This window comes from Alligator sinensis, unplaced genomic scaffold (assembly GCF_000455745.1).
Source record: "Alligator sinensis unplaced genomic scaffold, ASM45574v1 scaffold1273_1, whole genome shotgun sequence".
Classification (NCBI taxonomy): domain Eukaryota; kingdom Metazoa; phylum Chordata; order Crocodylia; family Alligatoridae; genus Alligator; species Alligator sinensis.
Window position 1 is genome coordinate 493,990 of NW_005842653.1, and position 20,549 is coordinate 514,538.

General features: G+C 43.7%; 1 protein-coding gene across 5 annotated transcripts in view; it reads left to right on the plus strand.

Moving 5' to 3' along the window:
- FLNB (filamin B) overlaps positions 1 to 20,549 on the plus strand; it is a 104,811-nt gene that overhangs the window by 37,066 nt on the left and 47,196 nt on the right. For all 5 annotated transcript variants that reach the window (XM_006033690.3, XM_014524721.2, XM_006033687.3 and 2 more), the window contains exons 4-17: positions 1,707 to 1,854; positions 4,474 to 4,592; positions 5,797 to 5,874; positions 7,371 to 7,533; positions 9,359 to 9,556; positions 13,711 to 13,848; positions 15,419 to 15,545; positions 16,262 to 16,398; positions 16,823 to 17,016; positions 17,317 to 17,430; positions 18,008 to 18,151; positions 18,532 to 18,655; positions 18,959 to 19,119; positions 20,341 to 20,431. In XM_006033690.3, coding sequence (XP_006033752.1) covers positions 1,707 to 1,854; positions 4,474 to 4,592; positions 5,797 to 5,874; positions 7,371 to 7,533; positions 9,359 to 9,556; positions 13,711 to 13,848; positions 15,419 to 15,545; positions 16,262 to 16,398; positions 16,823 to 17,016; positions 17,317 to 17,430; positions 18,008 to 18,151; positions 18,532 to 18,655; positions 18,959 to 19,119; positions 20,341 to 20,431 — 1,936 coding nt within the window. The remainder of the gene's footprint in view (positions 1 to 1,706; positions 1,855 to 4,473; positions 4,593 to 5,796; positions 5,875 to 7,370; positions 7,534 to 9,358; positions 9,557 to 13,710; positions 13,849 to 15,418; positions 15,546 to 16,261; positions 16,399 to 16,822; positions 17,017 to 17,316; positions 17,431 to 18,007; positions 18,152 to 18,531; positions 18,656 to 18,958; positions 19,120 to 20,340; positions 20,432 to 20,549) is intronic.

Genomic DNA, 20,549 nt, shown 5'->3' on the forward strand with positions numbered 1-20,549 from the left:
CCCAAAAAAAAAGAGATGATTGAGAACTGCAGTCTATAGTTTACAGAAATGTTCTCCCTTAAACCAAGCAGCGTGCTTTTGTGAGCAGGGTTCTTAGTGTTAATGTTTGTTCTGAATGCTGCATAAAGGTGAAACAGTTGTTTCCTGCCAGGATTGTTATTTTGAATGAGCAGTGAGCCAGGGTACTATCAAACTGCATTGTCTTCCTGCTCATCGTATATTGGGACAGAACTACTTAAAGCTATGCAGTGGGTGCACTCCTGGAAATTAAGCTGAAATATCTTTATGGCTGTGACCAGTCTCTGCTGTAACATAGGTGGCACGACACGTTACCGTGTAGAGATACCCAAGCTAGCATGCTTATAGCATAGTGCAGAGCAGACTGCCAAATGTGGTGATAGCTGGCAGCAAGATCTAAAAACCACACAATTTTACAAGCCTCTTAAGCGTTCCAACATTATGTTCCCAGGAGCTCGGTTGCAATGGTCTTGGCTTGTATTAAATGGTGTTATGTTTTTTTCAGCATCTCATTAAGGGAAACAAAGGTAGCAACATCAGCCTTTTTCCTAAAACTAGATAAGTAGAGGTTATCACTGCACATGCTTCCCACTCTTTGCTACTAAATTCACCAATGATAGGCATTAATTACTGTAGTTGGAAATGTTAATCTTTTGTCTAACACTGCCAAACTTCACTGTTGAAAGGAGGTAGTCCAATATGTAACCTCCTTTTCATGTGCATGTATGTAATATGAATAAGTACTGTATGTTTCAGCAGGCTTCATGTTCATCTAACACGGGGTGGGAAAAACATGGCCTGCGGGCCAGCTCTGGCCCATGGAGGGACTCTGTCTAGCCCACAGCGGGTACCTTGATTCCACCTGGCCCAGGCAGCATCCATCCCATGGGGTGTCCTGTTTCTCCCTGGGCATGAAATGAGGTTGGGGTGGCTCCACAGCTGAACTGCCTTTCTAGGCAGCTGTGGTGGCAGTGGTTCCTTCCAGCTGCTGCAGCCACTGACCCCAGCCCCACAGTACTGTCATGGACCCATGTGCACAGCCCCGAGCCCAGCCCGTTGCGCACCTGCTCTGGACTCGGCCCAGCGGAGAAGACCAGCTCCGGACCAGCCAGAACTAGCACACGCATCTGACCCGGTGGCAGTGACAATGGCAGAGAGGAGTGACGGGGGCAACCTGGGTGTGAGATCTGGGTAGCTGCAGCAAATACGCCTGGTAGCAGCGAGAGAGAGGGGCTGCTTTTCCCCTGCACTGAGCCGCAGCTTCTGCCCGGCCGCTGCTGCTGCTGCTGAACATGGGTGGGCAGTCCGGAGCAGGGGCGGGCTGGGGTCAGGGCTATACACTGGTTCCTGCTGGTCCACTCCACTGGGCCGAGTCCGCAGTGGGCCGGGGTCTGGGCTGTGCATGTGGGTCCCTGCCAGTACTGTGGGGCTAGGGCCAGTGGTGGTGGCAGCCAGAAGGAGCTGCTGCTGCTGCCTAGAAAGGTGGGGTGGCCTGGGGGCTGTGTGCTGTTGGTGGTGGTACATGGGATCTGGGCTATTGCACGAGGAGGGGGATGGCAGGGGTGCCGACTGGCCCCTGGCAGCTCGACAGAACTGCCTGTGTGGCCCATGGGCAAAAATAATTGTCTGCCTCTGACCTAACAGGAGATGAATTAAGTATTGTATACTCTAACCTGTATATCTTCCAGGTCATTACCCCTGAAGAAATTATTCACCCAGATGTGGATGAGCACTCTGTAATGACTTACTTATCACAGTTTCCCAAAGCAAAACTCAAACCAGGTGCTCCACTGAAGCCTAAGCTGAATCCAAAGAAAGCAAGAGCTTATGGGAAAGGTAACAACTAATGTTTGCAAGTAGAGGCACTGTAGGATATTTACTTGACTTATCTTTGTTCTTCAAAGAATTTCTGGACTTTTTGCATGTGTTAAACTTCCAAGTTTCACTTAGTACCTAGTTTCAGAAAAAACATGGATATAGTCCAAAAGACACTCCTAGTTCTTACTTGCAAACTTCCCCAACCCTCTGAACCTGTTTTTGCAAACTGCCTGTCTGGCAATTGAAATATTGGTTTCTGCAATTCACTGCTGTGGAAAGTTGGATGACACGAGTAAAAAGCACCATTTAATGATGCTTTAAAATGCCAGTGCTGCCGCAAGCAATCCTCCAAACAGGGTGATGGTGCTTGCTACTCTGTATAAAGTGCTTTTTGACTGCGCTTTTATTTTATCGCTTTAAAGTGGGTATTCTTAAAATTGTAGGAAGTATACTTGGAGGCAGTTTATCTGGACATACAGTGATAAGTTGACTTTAGAATTGCTTTTTTAATTTTTATTCCAATTCTAATTATGGTAAATGAGCAGGCAAAGATATGGGTTTACTGTGGTGTGTGTGGGTTTTTTTGTTTTTTTGTTCGTTTGTTTCCCTTTTGACAATAAAGGCAACTGAAAGTCCTCAGTTAGAGGAGAGGTGATGCTCCATAGCCTGCCATGAGAACATTAACGATGCCTAGTGAATTGGTGTCAAAGTGTTTTTGTACAAAACTAGTGAGCCTTTTATTATAACTTAGTGACCTGATCAGAGATGAAGCAATGCTGTCTGTCCCAAGGTGACCTAGTCTGGAGGACCAAGCCTGGGATTATTAGTTGGGACACTTGGGCCACACACATCCTCATAAGCATGGGCATTTAGTTCCCCAGGGACAAGTAGCGGTGGTGTACCTTGTGCACCTGGGGAATGCCTGTTCCATGTGCCCTTTGTTCACCTGCCCAGTATACTTCAGGTGGGGTAGGGAAGGCTGGGGCCAGGGCTGGGCTGGCCCCAGTAGCCTTACCCAGGGTCCTGGGGGCCTCCTGGTGCCGCAGCAGCACCTATGCTGGTGCTTGGAGCCTGGTCGGCAGCCAGAGTGTGGCTCTGTCCAGCCAGGCTCCAGTTTTGAGCAGTGCACACTGCCCCCGCTGCGCCATTCCACTTCTTCTTTTTTTTTTTTTTTTTTCTTTGCGCAGGTTGTTTTTGACCCCTGGATATCCAGGGGTCAGTTGTCCGTTGTCCGTTCCCCCGTGTCCCCGTCCCCCCATACTGTGTCGCATATTGCACGGCTGCGCTCATTTAGACACGGCCTCAGAGGTCTAATATCCATTTTGTTACCATGCTCCTCGTAAGGAAAGTCAGTGTCCGCTCCCTGCCTATAAAATGGGGGCAAGGTACTGAGGCTGAGCCTATAAAATACGTAGTAAGCGTTTCAGTCTAGAAATAGCTTTGGTAGTCTGAAAGAATGAATATGCAAACTGTTAATACCTTATCAGTACATTCATTTTTTCCTATTGAAAGCCTACATCTTCCTCCCATTGCTTCTATGTTATTGTTTTCTAAAGATAAACAGGTTCAGGAACTCAGTTGCTTACAACCACTTCCTTTTATAATCCATTGGATGTTGCACTTTCCACTAATTGTGTTGTAGTGTAGAGAAAAAGCTTTATTAAAGTTTAGAGCCACTCCGAATAGTAAGTGCTAGTTCCAGGTTAGTCCAAACACATTCATCTCTCATGTCCAAGCAAGTTTGGGAAGTGTTTTTTCCATGCCCTCAGTCTGATAACAGCATGACAGGTGTAATGGCTAAGGGCAAAGCATAAAGAGATGATGAAACTTTTTTAGTTTTTTGTGAACACATGCTGAGACAGGTCCTGTGCTAGGATAGCAAAGAACCATAGGGCCACTCAGTTTGAGTAAAACTTCCCTAATAATATTAAACTGAAATGCTCTAGAGTTTTGCAGTACACTTCAGATCCTGGGTAAAGATCGTCCTTATTTGTGTTGGTGTAACCTTAGCTCTGGCAACATTAAAATGACTTGCATTGGGGAATGTTTGTAGAAACAGGTAGACAAACCAACGCTTCTACTGTCAACTGTATGATTTGAAAGTAGAATGATACTTTTTAGATGTACTTTCAAACTTGTGTTCTCTGAAATATGGCCTTATGGAGTAACCCAGAACTTCTGTACCACTTCTCCAATTTCTTAAACTTCAGCATAGTTTGTGGCTCAAGCAATTCAACAGAACATTTTATACCTGTTCTATGAAACAAATTACCCTACCAAAACAGTTCTTTTAAGCAGTAACTGAAGCTTCCCTGTTTCTACCATACCAATGCTCTACACAATATATCTTCTGAATATTTTTCCTGCAGTTTTGAATCATTGATTCAAAGCCAAATGATAGAAGTTCTGGCTTGTGCTAGAACAGTGAGCTCTGCTATGAGCTTGGTGTTACAGCCTGAAGAGTTATTTTAAAATGTTTTTTGTAGCTGCACTACTTCCTATGAAGCTCATGATTGGTTAAATGGTAAAGTAGGAGGCAGTGGTTATGGGGAAACTAGTGTCAGAGTAGCATCGTCTCAAAAATATCTCTTGCATAATTGTTGTAGCACTAAGTGTACTCTTCTGTTGTGTCCTCAGGAATTGAGCCACATGGAAACATGGTAAAGCAACCCGCCAACTTTACTGTAGACACTATCAGTGCCGGGCAGGGAGATGTGATGGTCTTTGTAGAAGATCCAGAAGGCAACAGGGAAGAGGTGTGTCTGGTAAACCTATTTCATTCAAGAAAATTTGTTTCTGACTAGAGAAGAAACCAGCTTCATTGACCATATATTGTGAGCAGTTGGTCACAGCAGTTGATTATCAAACTGCGTGCAGTACCTTTTTAGAAAAAGGTTCATCTTGCTCAGGTTAGCATGTCTGTTCATGGCCTCTTATTTGAAGCCCCCAAAGGGCCTTGAGTATCGAGACAGTGAGGATAGATATACATATTTGAAGAAGAGCTTACCAAAAGAAAAAAAAAAAAAAAGATTTTCATTGAGGGACATCTTTTAAAGCACTTCCTGAAGTGTGTGCACAACCCAGCAGTCCTGTTACTCAGCTCTGCCTCCTACCACAGATGGAAGCGGGGGGGCTGAGATAGCTGAGCACTTAGTGGCAGTCTTCAGGACCCACTGGAGGCTGAGGCATGCAGGGGTTCCTTAGTTGGAGAACAGTGCCACTGCTTGCTTACCTTCACAGCCATTTTGAAGGTTGGAGTGGGGGTGGGTGTGGAGGAGAGGTATGTCTGCATGATCCTGATGCATGCTGACTTTTGAAGCACTCTATGAACTCTAACTTTGTATAGGCGCCTTGCTTGTTCCATGTGCTTCACAGTATCTACCGAGTAAACGCCTGTTGTTTACAGGTGGTCTTTTTGATCACAGCTAACTCTTTCAGTTGAAGAGCAGGCAGTGAGCCTTGCATGATTCGTTACATTTAGCATAGTCAAATTGTTAAATATCTCACAGTGAATACCTGAAGTACATTTGACCAACCAAAGTGTCCAAAAAACCAAACCCAAAATACCATATATTTAAGATAACAAGCATTAATTCATGACTTGCTCATTTATCCTCTTAGGATGCTGGCTAAACCTGCAAAGTATAATACCTGTTGCTAATTACTTGGCACTTATTGGGCACCATGTAAGACCTTTGTGATTGTAGATGCTGATTCTAGTGTTAAGTTCTTTTGCAACATAGAGTTCTTGAATTATAAGAAAATTTGGGATGCCATAATGTTACTTTCATCCACATTTTTAGAAGTCATTGTGGCATTTTTATAAACTAGCTTTGGAGAGTTGAGGTAGCAATATAATTGCTGTCCTGGCAACTTCTGCCACAGATGTAAGTAGCAAAATTTGATGCTGAAAAATGCTCAATCTAAGCTTTAACTTCTGAAATGTTCCCCATGTCTTAGGCAAAGGTAATACCTGACAATGACAAGAACAAAACGTACTCTGTACAGTATGTGCCAAAAGTTACTGGACCTCACAAGGTGAGTGAGCTGGAAGATTTTGGGTGTTCAGGATTAGTGTGAATTTTTAAAATGTTTATTACAATACACCCTTTAAGAGACCCTATTTACTACTGAGAATAGTTAACCAGTACATCTTTGGTTACATGTAACTTGTATTCCATTTTCTGGCAACATCCACAGTCTGGCACTAATAGGATATTCTGTCTTTCTTCTAAGACTTGAGGGGGTTGGGAGGGAGGTTCTCACTGATCCTTTCTGGATGGGTGGAATATGATTTTGTAGCTAGCAGTGCATTGAACTCCTAGCTGCTGCTGCCTGCCTCCCCTGTCCAGGTAATGTACTTGGTTAGTGCCCCAGGGCTTTACTACTCTGCTGCTGAACTCCTTTGTGGTGCAGGAGGGTTAGAGGCTGGTTCCTGGGCATAAATGGAGTGCTCTGGCTTATAGGCTTATAGCACTGGGATATGGGCATGCAATTCGATCTAGCTCTAATCAGTTGCCATGCCAATACATGCTATCACAGAAAGAAAATGGCAAAAAAGTCTCAAGACAGCTGCATTGTTTCAGCTGTTCCCCTAGCATCAGTACTGCAGTGTTTTTTCATTTGTGATCTTCTGTGAGTGAGCTGGATGGAAGTTGGTGGAATGCATGCCACTTTTCCAGTGCCCTTTCATTCGTAGTACCACAGCACTCCAACCGGGCAGGTGCCAAGTTCTTCCCTCGTTTCTTGACTGGACTCTGAGAGTGTCAACCTCCAGACTGGGGTGCAGTGAGGAAAAGATTGCCCTATGTGAAATTGAACACAGTCTTCATGACCACAGCCAAAAGTCTCTTGAACATTTTTTTTTAACATTCGATCTGTTAGCCATGCAGCACAGATTTTGCTATGATCTGCTATTTTCCAGGTCTGTGATGTTCAGCTTTTTGGCCCTGTGGGTGAGATAAGTGGCGCACAGCCTATCCGAGGGGTAGCACGCCAGATCCAGGGCACAGAGCCCAGGACTCCCCATGGGTCCAGGAATTTTGGTGGTAGGGGAGTGATGCCACAGCTTTCCTACTGCTGAATTTGTGGCCCCATGGTGGGTATCTGGGGGCTGAATGACATAGGTCTGTGGGCTGAAGGTTGAGCACCCCTGGTCTAGGTCACAATGGGACTGGCAGTGGTTTCAAACAGCAACAGTGAAATGCTGGAATTCTCTTCAGACAATGGGATTTCAACTGAACTGTTCTGCTGAGAGGTGGCTTGCAGCCAGCCAGTTTCCCAATCCTTTCTAAAAAGTGGTAAACAGCTGAAGTACCTTCAGTGTCAAGGGCCACCATGCAGCTGATGTGAACTTCCTCACTTTCCGTGCATAAAGGTTGCCATAAGACCATTGGGCTTAACTTCTGACCGCAAGAGTTCAAGCACTCAATATTATCACTCAGTAGTGCAGTAAACTCTTTTGCTCTGGTGATAGCCTAGACTTGCCTTGATCATAACTCCCATGGTACTGACTCTATCCTGTCTGTCTCTAGGTTTCAGTTTTGTTTGCTGGGCAGCATATTTCAAAGAGTCCATTTGAAGTAAATGTGGACAAAGCCCAGGGAGATGCTAGCAAAGTAACAGCAAAAGGGCCAGGCTTGGAGGCAGCAGGGAACATTGCCAACAAACCCACCTACTTTGATCTCTACACAGCAGGTAAGCATGCTTAAATGAGCTATAGAGAGCTTTAAGTTGCACAACAAATGCTTTAGAATAGGGCTCTGAACTTTCCTAACTTGTCTGGGCTGCAATATTTTTGTAGCTTTTTGTCATCTGGTATGACTTCAAACTGGTAAAAGGAGATAGCACCCACTTGTTTTACAGAAATCTGTGTCATTTGTGAGGCTGAAAAATGCAAGTTAACTTGAATTTCTGTCGGTAGTATTAGGTACTACAGAACTGAAGGAATAGTAACGCTCCTAGTCAGTTGCCGCCTATAAAATAGTTGGTGTAATTGGAATGAGGGAAACCAAAGATAAAGATATGCAGTAAACTGGAACTGTCATGAACTTGCTGTAGTATGCAGAGCAGGATACTGGCTTGTCTCCTTGCCTCCTATTTTAAGTGAGGATGTGATTATACACCTACATTGGGTGGTGGTTGGAGACCTATTTCTATAGTTTTCTGTAAATAAGCTCCATAAATGGCTAACCTGGTCTGCACTCAGCCTCATTAAAAGAACTCTTGTAGCTTAATGCTTAAAGATGTCTGGCTTGATTGAACCAGTGTGTCTTGCACGCTTTCTGAGAGAAGCCTATGAAGTTGCTAGTTTCCTTCCATAATCCCACTATTTAGCCTGGCTTCTTCCCTGCTATTACGGAATACCGTGCACGAATAAGGCATTATGAATACTGAACCACTAACAATAGTTGGAGCAATGTGAAATTTTAAAAGAGCAGTTTGAGTATTTAGACATTTAATATATTAACTGCTTTCTGCCTGAGGCTTTTAAATAAAAAAATTAATAACCCCCCCTAGCCTCTCCCAAAAAGCCCTATTACAGCTGTGTAGTCTAGAAGTGCCACATGACTTCCTCTCCCAATTAGAAACCAAATGGTTTGGCAGAATACTATCTCAGACTTGTTTTGGACTCACAAGGCATTAATGTTGGAAAAATACCTTGGTGGCTTGTTCATTGATACGGGATGGTGGAATAACAGATGCCTGATGTGAATAACAGGGAAACATTTAATTGGGGGGAAGGCATCATACTCAGGAAAAGGGTGTTGGTTTAACAGCTCTTAAACCTAACCCCAAAGAAATAAAGATTCAATGACAATAAAATGGCAGGCTGCAAACACTAAGAGGAAAGATCAGTCCTAGTTGGTCAGACTTTGCTCTGAGGAATGACTGACTTGGAAGTGATGTGAACTGCTAATAAAAAGTTTGGGAGAACTGTGGATTATTTTAAACTCTGCATATAAGCCGTGAAAGGGGTGGAGTGGGAGTGTGTGTAGTCACATGTACCAGTACGTTTTAAGCATGGATACCTGTAGACATTCACGTCGCCTTGCATGGTAAAGAATTTTGGTACTATCCTGCTGGAGGAGATAGTGGGGTTTTCTCTAGTTGCTCTTGGTAATTGGATATAGCTACAATTTGTAGCTTAGCAAATGGGATTGTAAAGCGGTGCAAGGAAGTGGGGATGGGACAGGAGAGAGAATGCTGGAATTGTAGCTGAAGAGGCAGGTGGGTGCAAGTAGCTGCCCAGGTCAGAAATAAACCTTGTATTAAAACCAGAAACTTCTGTCTATCCTCCTGACTTCTGTATTTCATTCCCTACTTCACCACATGATGGTTTCTAGACACAGCAGTTTACTTGGCTGCTGTGGCTTGAAACCTTTGTGGCTGGCTGCTCTGTGAGAACAGGGATTCCAAGAGGAAGGAAATTGGTCAAGTCAAAACTGAATCTTTTTTTCCAGGAAACTAACAAAGGGACTTTGCATTCAAGGCTGAGCTCACGCTGTTTGTTTACCTGCAGGTGCTGGTGTGGGGGATATTAATGCGGAAGTAGAGGATCCTCAAGGAAAAAATACACTGGAAGTTACAATTGAAGACAAAGGGAACCAAACCTATCGTTGCATCTACAAACCTACTCAAGCTGGTCCTCACTCTGTCAGAGTGACATTTGCTGGAGAGCCTATTCCAAGAAGTCCCTTTGCTGTCTTTGTTGGTGAAGGTATGTCCAGAAGGGCACTCTGATCCTTTTTTAAGTTTTAGATTTGGCTTCTGCCCACAGTGGATTTGATCACAGGATATTCATGAACACTTCTCATGCTACAGGACACTAAAGGATTTAATAATTATGTGCAGGTGAACAAATGATTCCTCTTGTCCATTCATGTAGTTCAATTATACACTCTTTTTTTTAAAAGTAATATGGTGTAATGGAGCCAGAGGCTCCTTTTTTACAAAACAAAAGCAGACGCTTGGTAATTGCTGTGGGGCAAGCAAACAAGCAGGCGAGATGAGATGTAGCAGAAAACTGCTCATTAGTTCTTTAATTAGGACTATCACCTGGGAGGCAGGGAGTAATTAACCACAGGTGATAATGGGGAGACTAAGATAAGGGTGTGCTTGGAAGGGGGGGGCAGTCGAATGTCAAAACGGTGGTGCACAGCTGTGAGATGGACAGCACCGAGGAACCCCATTTGGGGATTAGATTTGGAGAGCTAGGCATTGAGAAGCCCATGGTTGGGTTGCTCGGATGGTCTTCACTTGCCTTAATAGACTGACAAGTTCTGCTGTTGGCTGAGGACTGCCTGACCCAGGGCTAGATGAGTTGGAGACGGAATACTTTTTTGGCCCTGAGGTTGGATGCTTTTTGTTAAGGCAGGAGCCAGACCTTCAGTTTTGTTTTCTAACCTATGGTTTAGGTTTGGGACTCTTGAGGATTGGCTGGGGTCCCAATAGTACCAGAGGGGGCCCAGGACATGAAGTGAGCTTTGGCACTAAAGCAGGGTCACGGCCCAAGAGAGGATGGAGACCAGGTCAGGGGCCTGGGCAGGCAGGGCCAGAGCAGGTTATTTTCCTAGAGCAGGATAAGGATTGGGCCACAAGACCTGAGAAGGGCAGAGACCAGGGTCAGGAGGGGCAGTTGCCCAGAGTGAGGCGCACCCAAATTAGTGGGCCAGGCCTGGAGGCTTGCAGCCTGAGAAAAGGACCAAGGCCCTGACAAGGGAGTAATTTTGCAGTGACATCTGAGAGGCATGGGCATGGTGTAAGGCAGGGGTGGGCAAAATGCGGGCCGGATGCAGCCTGCCAGGCCATTCTATCCGGCCTGCGGAGACCCTAAAAAATGTAGAAAATTAATATTTATTTGCCCCTGGCTGCCTGTCATGCAGCCCTTGATGGCTTGCCAAAACTCAGTAAGCGGCACTATGCCCGAAATAATTGTCTGCCCCTGGTGTAAGGGCTGGTTGTAGCCACGTAATAAGCTCTTAAAGCAGTGCGTAGTGAAACCAAAGCTCCAGAGATCTCGCTCGGGGATCCCAAAAGCAGTTTTCTAAATACTTACTTACTTCACGGTGTGGCAGGAAAGAAGAAGGGGAGACCTGCTTAAAAGACTGAAGGCACAATAGGGTCATGGTGGCCATGAAGGGGCATTCTGGCTACTCATGGGTTCTTACTCTGTTACATATGTCTTGAGCTGCTAGTCTCCTCCTTTAACTTTAAACTGCCCTCTTATTAATTTTTTTTAGACGAGAGAGTTTATTTTTATTTAATTATTTATTTTTATTCAGCTATTCAGGTGTTTCACTATTCTCCAGCTCTGCCTCTTAATTGACTATTTACTTTGTCTCAATTTCCTCCTTAACTGACACCTAACTCGCTTTCTGTTCCATCCTCACCTGCTCCTATGCTTTTAGATCTCTGCTCATCTCTCCTGAGCTACCCTCCATTTGTGGAATTTTGGACTTCACTGCTAGTCGCCTCATAATTGAGCGAGCTCTGTCGGTAAGAGGTGTGCAGGGTGATTTCTTCCTTCATGTTTGCTGTCTTCAAGCTTCTAGCCTGCAGCTTGTGGGGTTTTTTTGTTTTGTTTTTTTGATCCAACAGTTTCTTTTGCTTCTGTTTCCTTGGAATGAAAGTTGTGAGCAAAATATGAAATATTGAGTAAAGTCATAACGAGATTCCTGTCTTGTAAGTCAAGTGAAATTTTGCTTAACCACAAACTAACTGCCAAACCCAATTGTGCAAGGGCTATGCGATTTCTGCCTTGACCTTGTTAATACAGATTAAGTTAGGAAGTCTGCTTCTCTGAGATAATACTAATGGATATAACTGTTCAGGGATTAGGGTAGAAATCATCTGTTTGATGTGCAAAAGGTAGGATGAACTGCTTGGTGAGTCCTCTCTGCTCCTGTTATAAGCACAATAGATGTAACAGGAAAGGGGTTGGGGATAAAATCCATGCTTACAGTAGACCACCATGAAGCCATGGTCGCACCTCTATTCTTTTTTTAAAATCTAGATCTTTTGGAACACTCCTGGCTTGAAGACCTCCTGGTAGTTGGAATGGCATAATGTCATGCCCAAGTTATTCATAATTTTCAACTATCTTTATTTTGTAGAGTCTGCTTCCACTTTAACTCTGTCCAGGGCTGGGAAAAATAATTTGCATAAACATAAGGGATTAACATAAACTAAAACTGAAAAGAAACCCTACCATCCTGCTTGTCTTCCCTTATTAGGGACTATTCTCCACATGTGAAGGGTTCTAGTAGCATGGCAAGCCTTCTGTTGTTGATAGGATCCTGCAGTAAAGTAAGGGCTTAAACTTTCGTGTCTTCCAAGGAGCCTAGTGTATGGGGAAGTCACTTTTGTGCAAATCAGAGTGCAGTTTTTGCCCTTTTCCTCAGCCCATAGGACTTCTTGTAGGGGGTGCTCCTGCGCTGAGCCACGCACGTCACTGCACCTGACCACCTTCCAGGCTCCGAGTGCCTCCCTGGGGGCACCTCATGCCTGGCTGGCCCCCTTCCTGGAGCGCACCCGCAAGCTTGGGGTACCGCTGCCACCATCCAGAGGTGCAGACTGTTTCTAGGCCCTGTGCCCCCTGGGATACACAGGCCTTGTAGCCTTTGAGGGTACTTAACCCACTGCAAGAACTTGGGGTGCTTCCCTTAGTCTGAAGAACAAATAGTGGTCTCCCTTAGTCAGCTGGACCAAGGGGACCCCAAGGCATAATCTAGACCCTCTGCCAATAAGTCTTCCACACTAGGTACAGGGGAGAACTTTTATTGATTACAAGGAGTAGGTTTGGAGTAGGGTACAGGATAGAGCAATATCAGAAAAATACCTTGGAGCAAACAGAGTGTCTGGGTAGCCTTTAATTACACATCTGAATTACTGCAAGCTATATACCTAGTTGGATCTCAAGTTCTTACTCACAAGCATCATCCAGAGGCTGATAGAGCTTTCCTCTGGAGGCAGGCTGTTCGTAGTGTGTCCGTGTGTTTTGAGAGAGCGAGCTGCTGAGGTTCAGCTATTTTGTCTTCATCATGGCTGCCACCCCTTCCTCCTGGGCAGTCTTGGCTTTATATTGACTGTCTGACATCTGCCTGATCCAATAAGGACCAGTAGATTTTGGCTGCCAGCCAACCAATTTGAAATGCATCACTGATTACTGGGCAGAGGGACAGTGGCTCTGCCTCCCTTCCCAGTCAGGAGGACATTCCTAAGAGGATGGGGAACTAAAGCCCCCACCCTGTTACCCGCCTTCCATCACAGCCCAGTTTGATTTGCAGATGTGGAGACAATGGCAAAGAAAGAAAGGGGGAGGAAATAGCCCTGCTTAAGAGGTTTGAGTGGAGGAGGCCCACATGGACTCCTCCACACTTCTCACTACAATATACCCCTCCAGTGAAATTTCATATACTGCTTTTTGACCTTCGTATAAAATTCAGAAAGAGATGCAAGGGAAACAAAGCTTCAGTTTTATTAATATGGTAACAAATGTTCTAATATTGCTGGAACCTGCATGGCAACAATTTGGTCCCAAACATGGGCAAGCTAGGTATCATTGCTTGGTGGCTTTTTTTTTTTTTTTTTTTTTTGCTTTCTGTCCTTAAAAATGTGACTTGTGTAACTTGAGCCATTGCCCCAGTGTTCCAAACACCGTGGTTCAAAAGCCTCAAGGACCTGTGTAATAGCTAGAACAATTCTGTGTTGGTTCACTCCAGGGGTATAGAATGGCATTAAGACTTCCCATAGTAGGAAACTAATCTTCAGTTGCCCTGAGTCAACTCTTAGTTAAATGCTGTTCCAAGCTGTCTTGGCTACATTTTATTTGTAGAATCAAAGAGTATATTCATGTCTGAAATTCACTTGCAGCTTGCAATCCAAATGCTTGTCGTGCCAGTGGTCGAGGCCTGCAACCTAAAGGAGTACGGATTAGAGAAACTGCAGACTTCAAGGTTGACACTAAAGCAGCTGGGAGTGGAGAGATCAGTGTGACCATAAAAGGACCAAGTAAGTGTGTGAAATCTTGTAGCTGTCTTTTTGTTGTTGTTGTTTTTGTTTTTGGGGTATTGTGGAGAAGAGACAAGAGCCCAAAATGGAGTGGCACACCCAAATGTGGGTCCATCCCTGTTGTTAGTCGTCTGCATGCCAGAAAGATCTTCATTTCTAGAACATTTATGTATTCATGGGATATGAGTTACAAAACGGGTGACTAGGTGCCTTCATACATCAACATGCTTTATTTTACTTAGGCTTTGTATTGGAGTGACTTTTAGCGCTGCTGCTGCCACTGTGGTGGAAAGTATCTAGTCTTCCACAAAACATCTCTCTTGACACCTCTTAGCAGAAGTTGCCACATTTCATACTGAAGCAGAGGATCGTAGTTGCTGGCTGAGTGATATTAAGCAGATACCTTATCCTTATTTATGGCCTGGTCTCTAATAGCAAGGATTCTAAGGGAGTTTCTGATGCCTGGTGTCTATCGTGAGCTCCACTTAAGTGATTGGCCTGGATAAGTTTGTTTTGCTGCAGAACCTGCCTGAATGCCTATTAATAGAGACTTAAAATCTTGCTAATTAAGTGCTTGAGAATTTGAAGTCCTCAGTTCTCCAGTCATCTGTTGCAGTGACTCATTAGACATTGGTTCACGTACCATCTTAAATAGTTGATGGCTCAAGCTCACATCATGTGCTCCTGTGACAGGATGGCAGCTGTTCTGCTACCATAGAACTAGATTTTCTGTGACGTCTTTGAGAAGTACTGACACCCTAAATGCTGAGTAGTTGGAAGTCCTAGATATTGCAAATGCAATACACTTTGGATGAAGGGAAACTTTCATCTTAAGGCTCTCACTAAATTCCCCAGGATCATTCTAGTTTCTTGACTCTGTTTCCAGCTGGACCATGCATCATGCCTGGTATCTTTGCAAGCAAGTGGCTTATGGTTTTTTGTGCCTTTTTGATTTGATTTTTGTGCCCCCCATTGCAGACTTTGACTCACTTTGGTCTGTACTTGAAGTTCAACTGCTTAATTTTAGTAAATTTCTGAGCAAATCCCCTAGTTTTGGATTAGATGCATCTGGTATCCCCTTTAATGATGAGGGAAGTGATAGTTTAAGTGACTGCATGGTTTAATGTGGTTGGGGAAAAAGGTAACAGATGTACCAATATAAATTTCAGGATATTAAGCTTTTTCTCGCAAGATTCTTCATCTCGAGGAAAACTAAAAGTAGGCATACCCTAAATATTTGTGGTCACAAAAATCTAACAAATGTTGAGCTTTTTTGTTTTAACATATGATATGCATCATGCTGCAGACTAAGAGAAAATAAAACATAGGGGAGCCTATTAAGTTTGGAAACTTAAAACACTTTCTCTCATCTGTTTCTTCTGGAAACATTTGCCATCTCTGCCCTTTTGAGGGCAACTGGAACTAACTTCCCCTTTTACCAGACTTTCTGGTGAAAGCATCTTTATTCTCACAAAATTAAAGTAAATACTAGAAAACACGAACTTGCCTGAGTAGCCAGAGCGCTGCCAGCTGACATCTTAAATCTAACTTTGAATTGCTTTTCCTGCAGAAGGGTTGGAGGAGCTTGTGAAACAAAAAGACTTTGTGGATGGGGTACATGCCTTTGAGTATTATCCAGCCAGCCCGGGGAAATATGTTGTCACTATTTTATGGGGTGGACACAATGTCCCCAAGAGGTGAGTTGGAAAATTTCTTTTTAATCCTTCAATATCATGCAAGCAAATACCAAAAAAACCCCAAACAAAACAACAAAAACCTACTGTGGTCAAGCTTGTCTTCCAAGAAGCTCTAGCAAGAAGTATTTTGCAAATAAATAGTTGCTTGGATTTGTAGGCTTATTTTTATTCCAGAGACAACAGAGCTTGCACTGTAAAGATATTTAAAGGTGATTAGATTTTTGTAGAGGCCTATGCAGATTTTCAGTACTCGGGTTTGCATTAAACCAGGGGCGGGCAATTATTTTGGGCAAAGGGCAGCTTACTGAGTTTTGGCAAGCCATTGAGGGCTGCATGACAGGCAGCCTAGGGCAGATAAATATGAATTTTCTAAATTTTTTAGGGGCCCTCAGGCCAGATAGAATGGCATGGCAGGCCGCGTCCGGCCTCCGGGCCACATTTTGCCCACCCCTGCATTAAACTCATGGGCTGTCCAAAGCAACTTTTTTTTGTTTGTTTGTTTTACTGCAAGCTATCTGTAGGATTTTGGCCAGACAAGCCCTCAGTGTAGAGGAATCAAGCAAACAGTCTAAATATATGGCTTGCAGTATTGACCCAGTGATGGAAAAGATCTAAAATACATTTTCCTTGCAGCTCTGGGGTGGGTGGTGGGGGGAAGGTTTGGATTTATCTTTTGCATTTTTCTAATTATGAGCTTTGTCCTGCCTGTCTTCTAGCCCCTTTGAAGTTCAAGTAGGTCCTGAAGCAGGTCCTCAGAAAGTAAGAGCCTGGGGACCAGGACTTCATGAAGGGATTGTTGGTAAATCTGCTGATTTTGTGGTAGAATCCATTGGCACAGAAGTTGGCTCTCTTGGTAAGTTGTACTGGTCATCTTGGCAAAGGTGGTTTTAAATGCAGGTTAACTGCCCAATAATTGGTCTAAAATGGTAACAGTGAGGTCTCTTGGTCACTGCTAGCTAACTACTAGCTCTGGATACATCTGATGATTATAGTTGCAGAGGAGGAGCATTTCCTATTGTCTTTAATACTTGCTGGATTTTAGGGGGACATGTCATCAATGGAGGCATTTGTGCTCTGTTGGGTAGGCATTATGTCTAGAAAGGAACAGGACCTACCAATAAGAAAGGCATCACAGAGCAGTGAGTGAGGAGAAGATGGACAAATTGTGGGAACACTTAAGAAAAGTTATATGTGATTAGTGTTGAGCCTAGATTTGTGACCACTAGCTCATCTTTGGAGGCCCAGACTATATATGACTAAACGAGTGTTTCCTTTAGGCTTTGCAATTGAAGGCCCATCTCAAGCTAAAATAGAATGTGATGACAAGAATGATGGCTCATGTGATGTGAAGTACTGGCCTAAAGAGCCTGGTGAATATGCTGTTCATGTTATGTGCGACGATGAAGACATAAAAGACAGTCCTTACATGGCTTTCATCCGACCAGCTTCAGGAGACTTCAACCCAGATAAGGTAAGACGAAGGCTCTTGTACAAAATTTGAATTTTATTTGGTAGAGCTGTGGTTTTTGGAAGAGGTGGCTCCAAAGCCTACAAATGAAATTGGCTATCTGACTTGACTCCTGTATTTATTACTGTTGAAGTAGACAAAATCCTAACTTCTCTAGTCTTGTCTTGTTTTCTTTGTGAATCTTGTCCCTGGGTACTCCCAGAAGTGTAAGAAACTGCTGGGGTCCTGCTTTCTATTTTAAATTGCTTAATTTAGCTTGGATGGTAAAACTTGCTTTCCTTTTTCCCCCTGCAAACTTCTTAGGTGAAGGTTTATGGTCCAGGATTGGAGAGAACTGGCTGCATTGTAAACAATCCTGCTGAGTTTACAGTTGAAACAAAGGAAGCCGGGAAAGCTCCATTGAAGATTTATGCACAGGTAAAAAGCAAAACCAGTTCTGTGGAACTTGTCACCAATAGTAAAGGACTTTCTAGCATACACCGACACAAGTATTTACAGGAGGTTTATAGAATGGCAACATGCCCAGTACCTACTGTGCAAATCTGACTTGTCTGTCCCTTGCTGTTGAATGGCATGTTCTTTGACATAAGCTTAATTCAGAACAAGATGGCACCTCACTTGAGTACTGAATAGCTAGCTTTGTTCAGTGCAGACTACAAAGTGTCTCAGGTGTAGGGTTGCAACATGCCTTACTCAATGCTTCCTATTTCTGGCAATAAGGCTTAGTCTCTTTTGTGGGGATGTCTACATGTGGTCCCTTTTGACAGAGTCTATTAGAATCCACATCTAGACATGAGGAAAGTTTAACAGTTCAAATATCTGGGGGGACTTGGAGTTAACTGTATAAGTCTTTTTCATTATTGCTGGTAGCCTTGTTTGTCGGCTGCCACTAGCAGAGCTGTAGCTATTGAGATAAGCTTGTTAAAGTTGCGTATTCTTTCTGTTTGCACACAATTGTCTAGTCACTGTATCTCATGCAGCTTCTCCATTTCAGGATGGTGAAGGATGTCCTATTGACATACAAATGAAGAGCAAACCAGATGGAACTTATGCCTGCTCTTACCTTCCAGTTAAACCAATCAAACATACCATTGCTGTGATCTGGGGAGGAGCCAATGTACCTAATAGCCCGTTTAGGGTAAGCACAAAAGCTGTGGTACTTCTTAGGTGGAAGCAATTGGTGCAACTTCTAAAATGTGCAGGCACTCAACGCTGGGCTCCACCTCCTTTAGGCATGTTGATGATCACTTGTCGGTAGAACACCATCCTTCTTTATGATTTTTTAAGAAGTTGTCACTTTTAGCTATCTGTTTAAAGCATCTGTCTAGCTAAAAAGTGCCATACTTCTTTCAGCAAGTTAGCATGTCTTTTTATGTTTTGTTGCTATCAGAACATTGACTAGGGACGTGTTTCTACAGGCTGTGGAAAAGCAGTAGCTAGTCTAGCATTTAAGTGTTCAGACTCTACTAGTTTGGCATGTGATTTGAGTATGGGGTAATTCCTATCTATTCCATCCAGGTCCTGATAGGCCAAGGCAGTCATCCTCAGAAAGTGAAAGTGGTCGGCCCTGGTGTTGAGAGAACTGGTCTGAAAGCCAATGAGCCTACTCACTTCACAGTTGACTGCACGGATGCAGGAGAAGGTACACATAGTCTGGCTATTTCTGCCTTTGTAGCAAAACTATTTAACTCCTTCAGATGCTCCTTCTTGTGTATCTATGATTTCCTGCACAAACAAACTTCAGCAGAGAAACCTGCTCTCTCTTCCTTGATAAAAAGGGAAACAAGCAAAAGATGGGTTAAACTTTATCATATGGATTTTTATGCAGGTGCTCAATTAGCCATTATGTCTGTCCGGTGGCTTGAAATCAAAACGACGTTCAGTTGTATAGCCAGCTGGCTGTTAAACAGTACCTTCTGAACAACTTTTTACTGCTGTCTCCTAGGTGATGTCAGTGTTGGCATTAAGTGTGATGCTCGTGTGATAAGTGAGGAGGAAGAAGACATAGACTTTGACATCATACACAATGCTAATGACACATTTACAGTGAAGTACATGCCACCAGCTGCTGGGCGGTACACTATCAAAGTGCTTTTTGCAGGAGAGGTTTGTACTTTACATTTGTATTGCAGAGAGTCCCTGGAGAATGTCAGGCTTTACCTTTTTCTTCTCTCATCTTTTGATCTCTGGCTGAGCTCCTGCTGCTTAGTGCTTCTGAACGTGGTTGGCTTTGATGCTGGCTCAATTTATGCTGCTTGGCAGCATAAAGACAGCTGATTACAAATCATAGTTCAAATGTGCTCTGTCTAGTCACTGCTTTCAAGAACCCTTTTGTAGGCCTGCTTGAAGAATAGCAAATCTGATCAGGGTGGGTTGTGGACTAAAACTTTAACCATGTGCTGTGCAGAGCTGGCATAGTGAAAGCATGCATTTGGGTCACTTGACCTCTGGCCTCAGTAGGTCTACTGAAGGTAATTGGTTTCCAAAATAGCTTCCCCTTCCCCTCCTTTCCCCCTCTCTCTCCCTCCTCCCTCCATGCAGAAAACTTAACAGATCTCAATGCATAAGCCAGTAAGAACTAATGTTATTAAAAAAAGAAAGAAAAACTATCTAGATTTCAGGTTCTCTGCCTTGTAAGTAAAAGCTTTCATTTATTTGCTTTATTTTACTGGTCACTTACTTTAGTAAAAACTTGCAAACTTATACGTTTGCCCAAATTCATTAAGGAAGAAGTAATTTTTATCACTCTGGACTCGGGAACTGATGGCACTTCAGTATTCTCCTATTGTACTAGCACCAAAAATGCTGCAACTTCTTCCAAAGTTTTTTGGGTGGCCTCCTTGTCCAAGCTGAGAAACATAAGACTAAAATGGCCCCACTGCTTTTGAGCATCCAGCCTTTTTGGCAGGCATGCCACAACTAGCTCCACACCCTATCGGTGCCGCTCTGATCCCCGTCCCATGCCTGATCTGCTCCCTACTCTGTCTGCCACTGTTGCCTACTCCCCTCCTTAATCTTGATTTACTCAAAAGCATTGGTTGGGTTTTTTGCCTTGCCTCTGGACTGGGACAGTTGGGGTAGAAAAACATACAAACAACATGTTAGTAGTTTACTGAGTAAAGCTGGGGGGCCATCTTGGAGATGATTCACAGAAACTTGTATAGCAGACTAAAGCTTCCAATGAAGTAGAGTTATTTTTGTCCAGTCACTTTTTTCTGTTCTCTTTGAACAGAAATATTGCTGCTAGAAGGCAGATACCTTTTACCTTCAGAGCTACCCATTTCAAAACCTGCTGAAATCTTATAATGTAACATTTTTGTATACCAGGAAATTCCTGCCAGTCCTTTCAGAGTTAAAGTGGATCCATCACATGACGCCAGCAAGGTGAAAGCTGAAGGACCTGGACTAAACAAAAGTGGTGAGATATTTTCATTTAAACACTGGTGGATGACACGAGCATGGCTCAATTATGTGAACGAGCAGTAATGAATTGATGTTAAGAATTGCGTCATAGCTTTCTCCAGATGGGGTTCTGG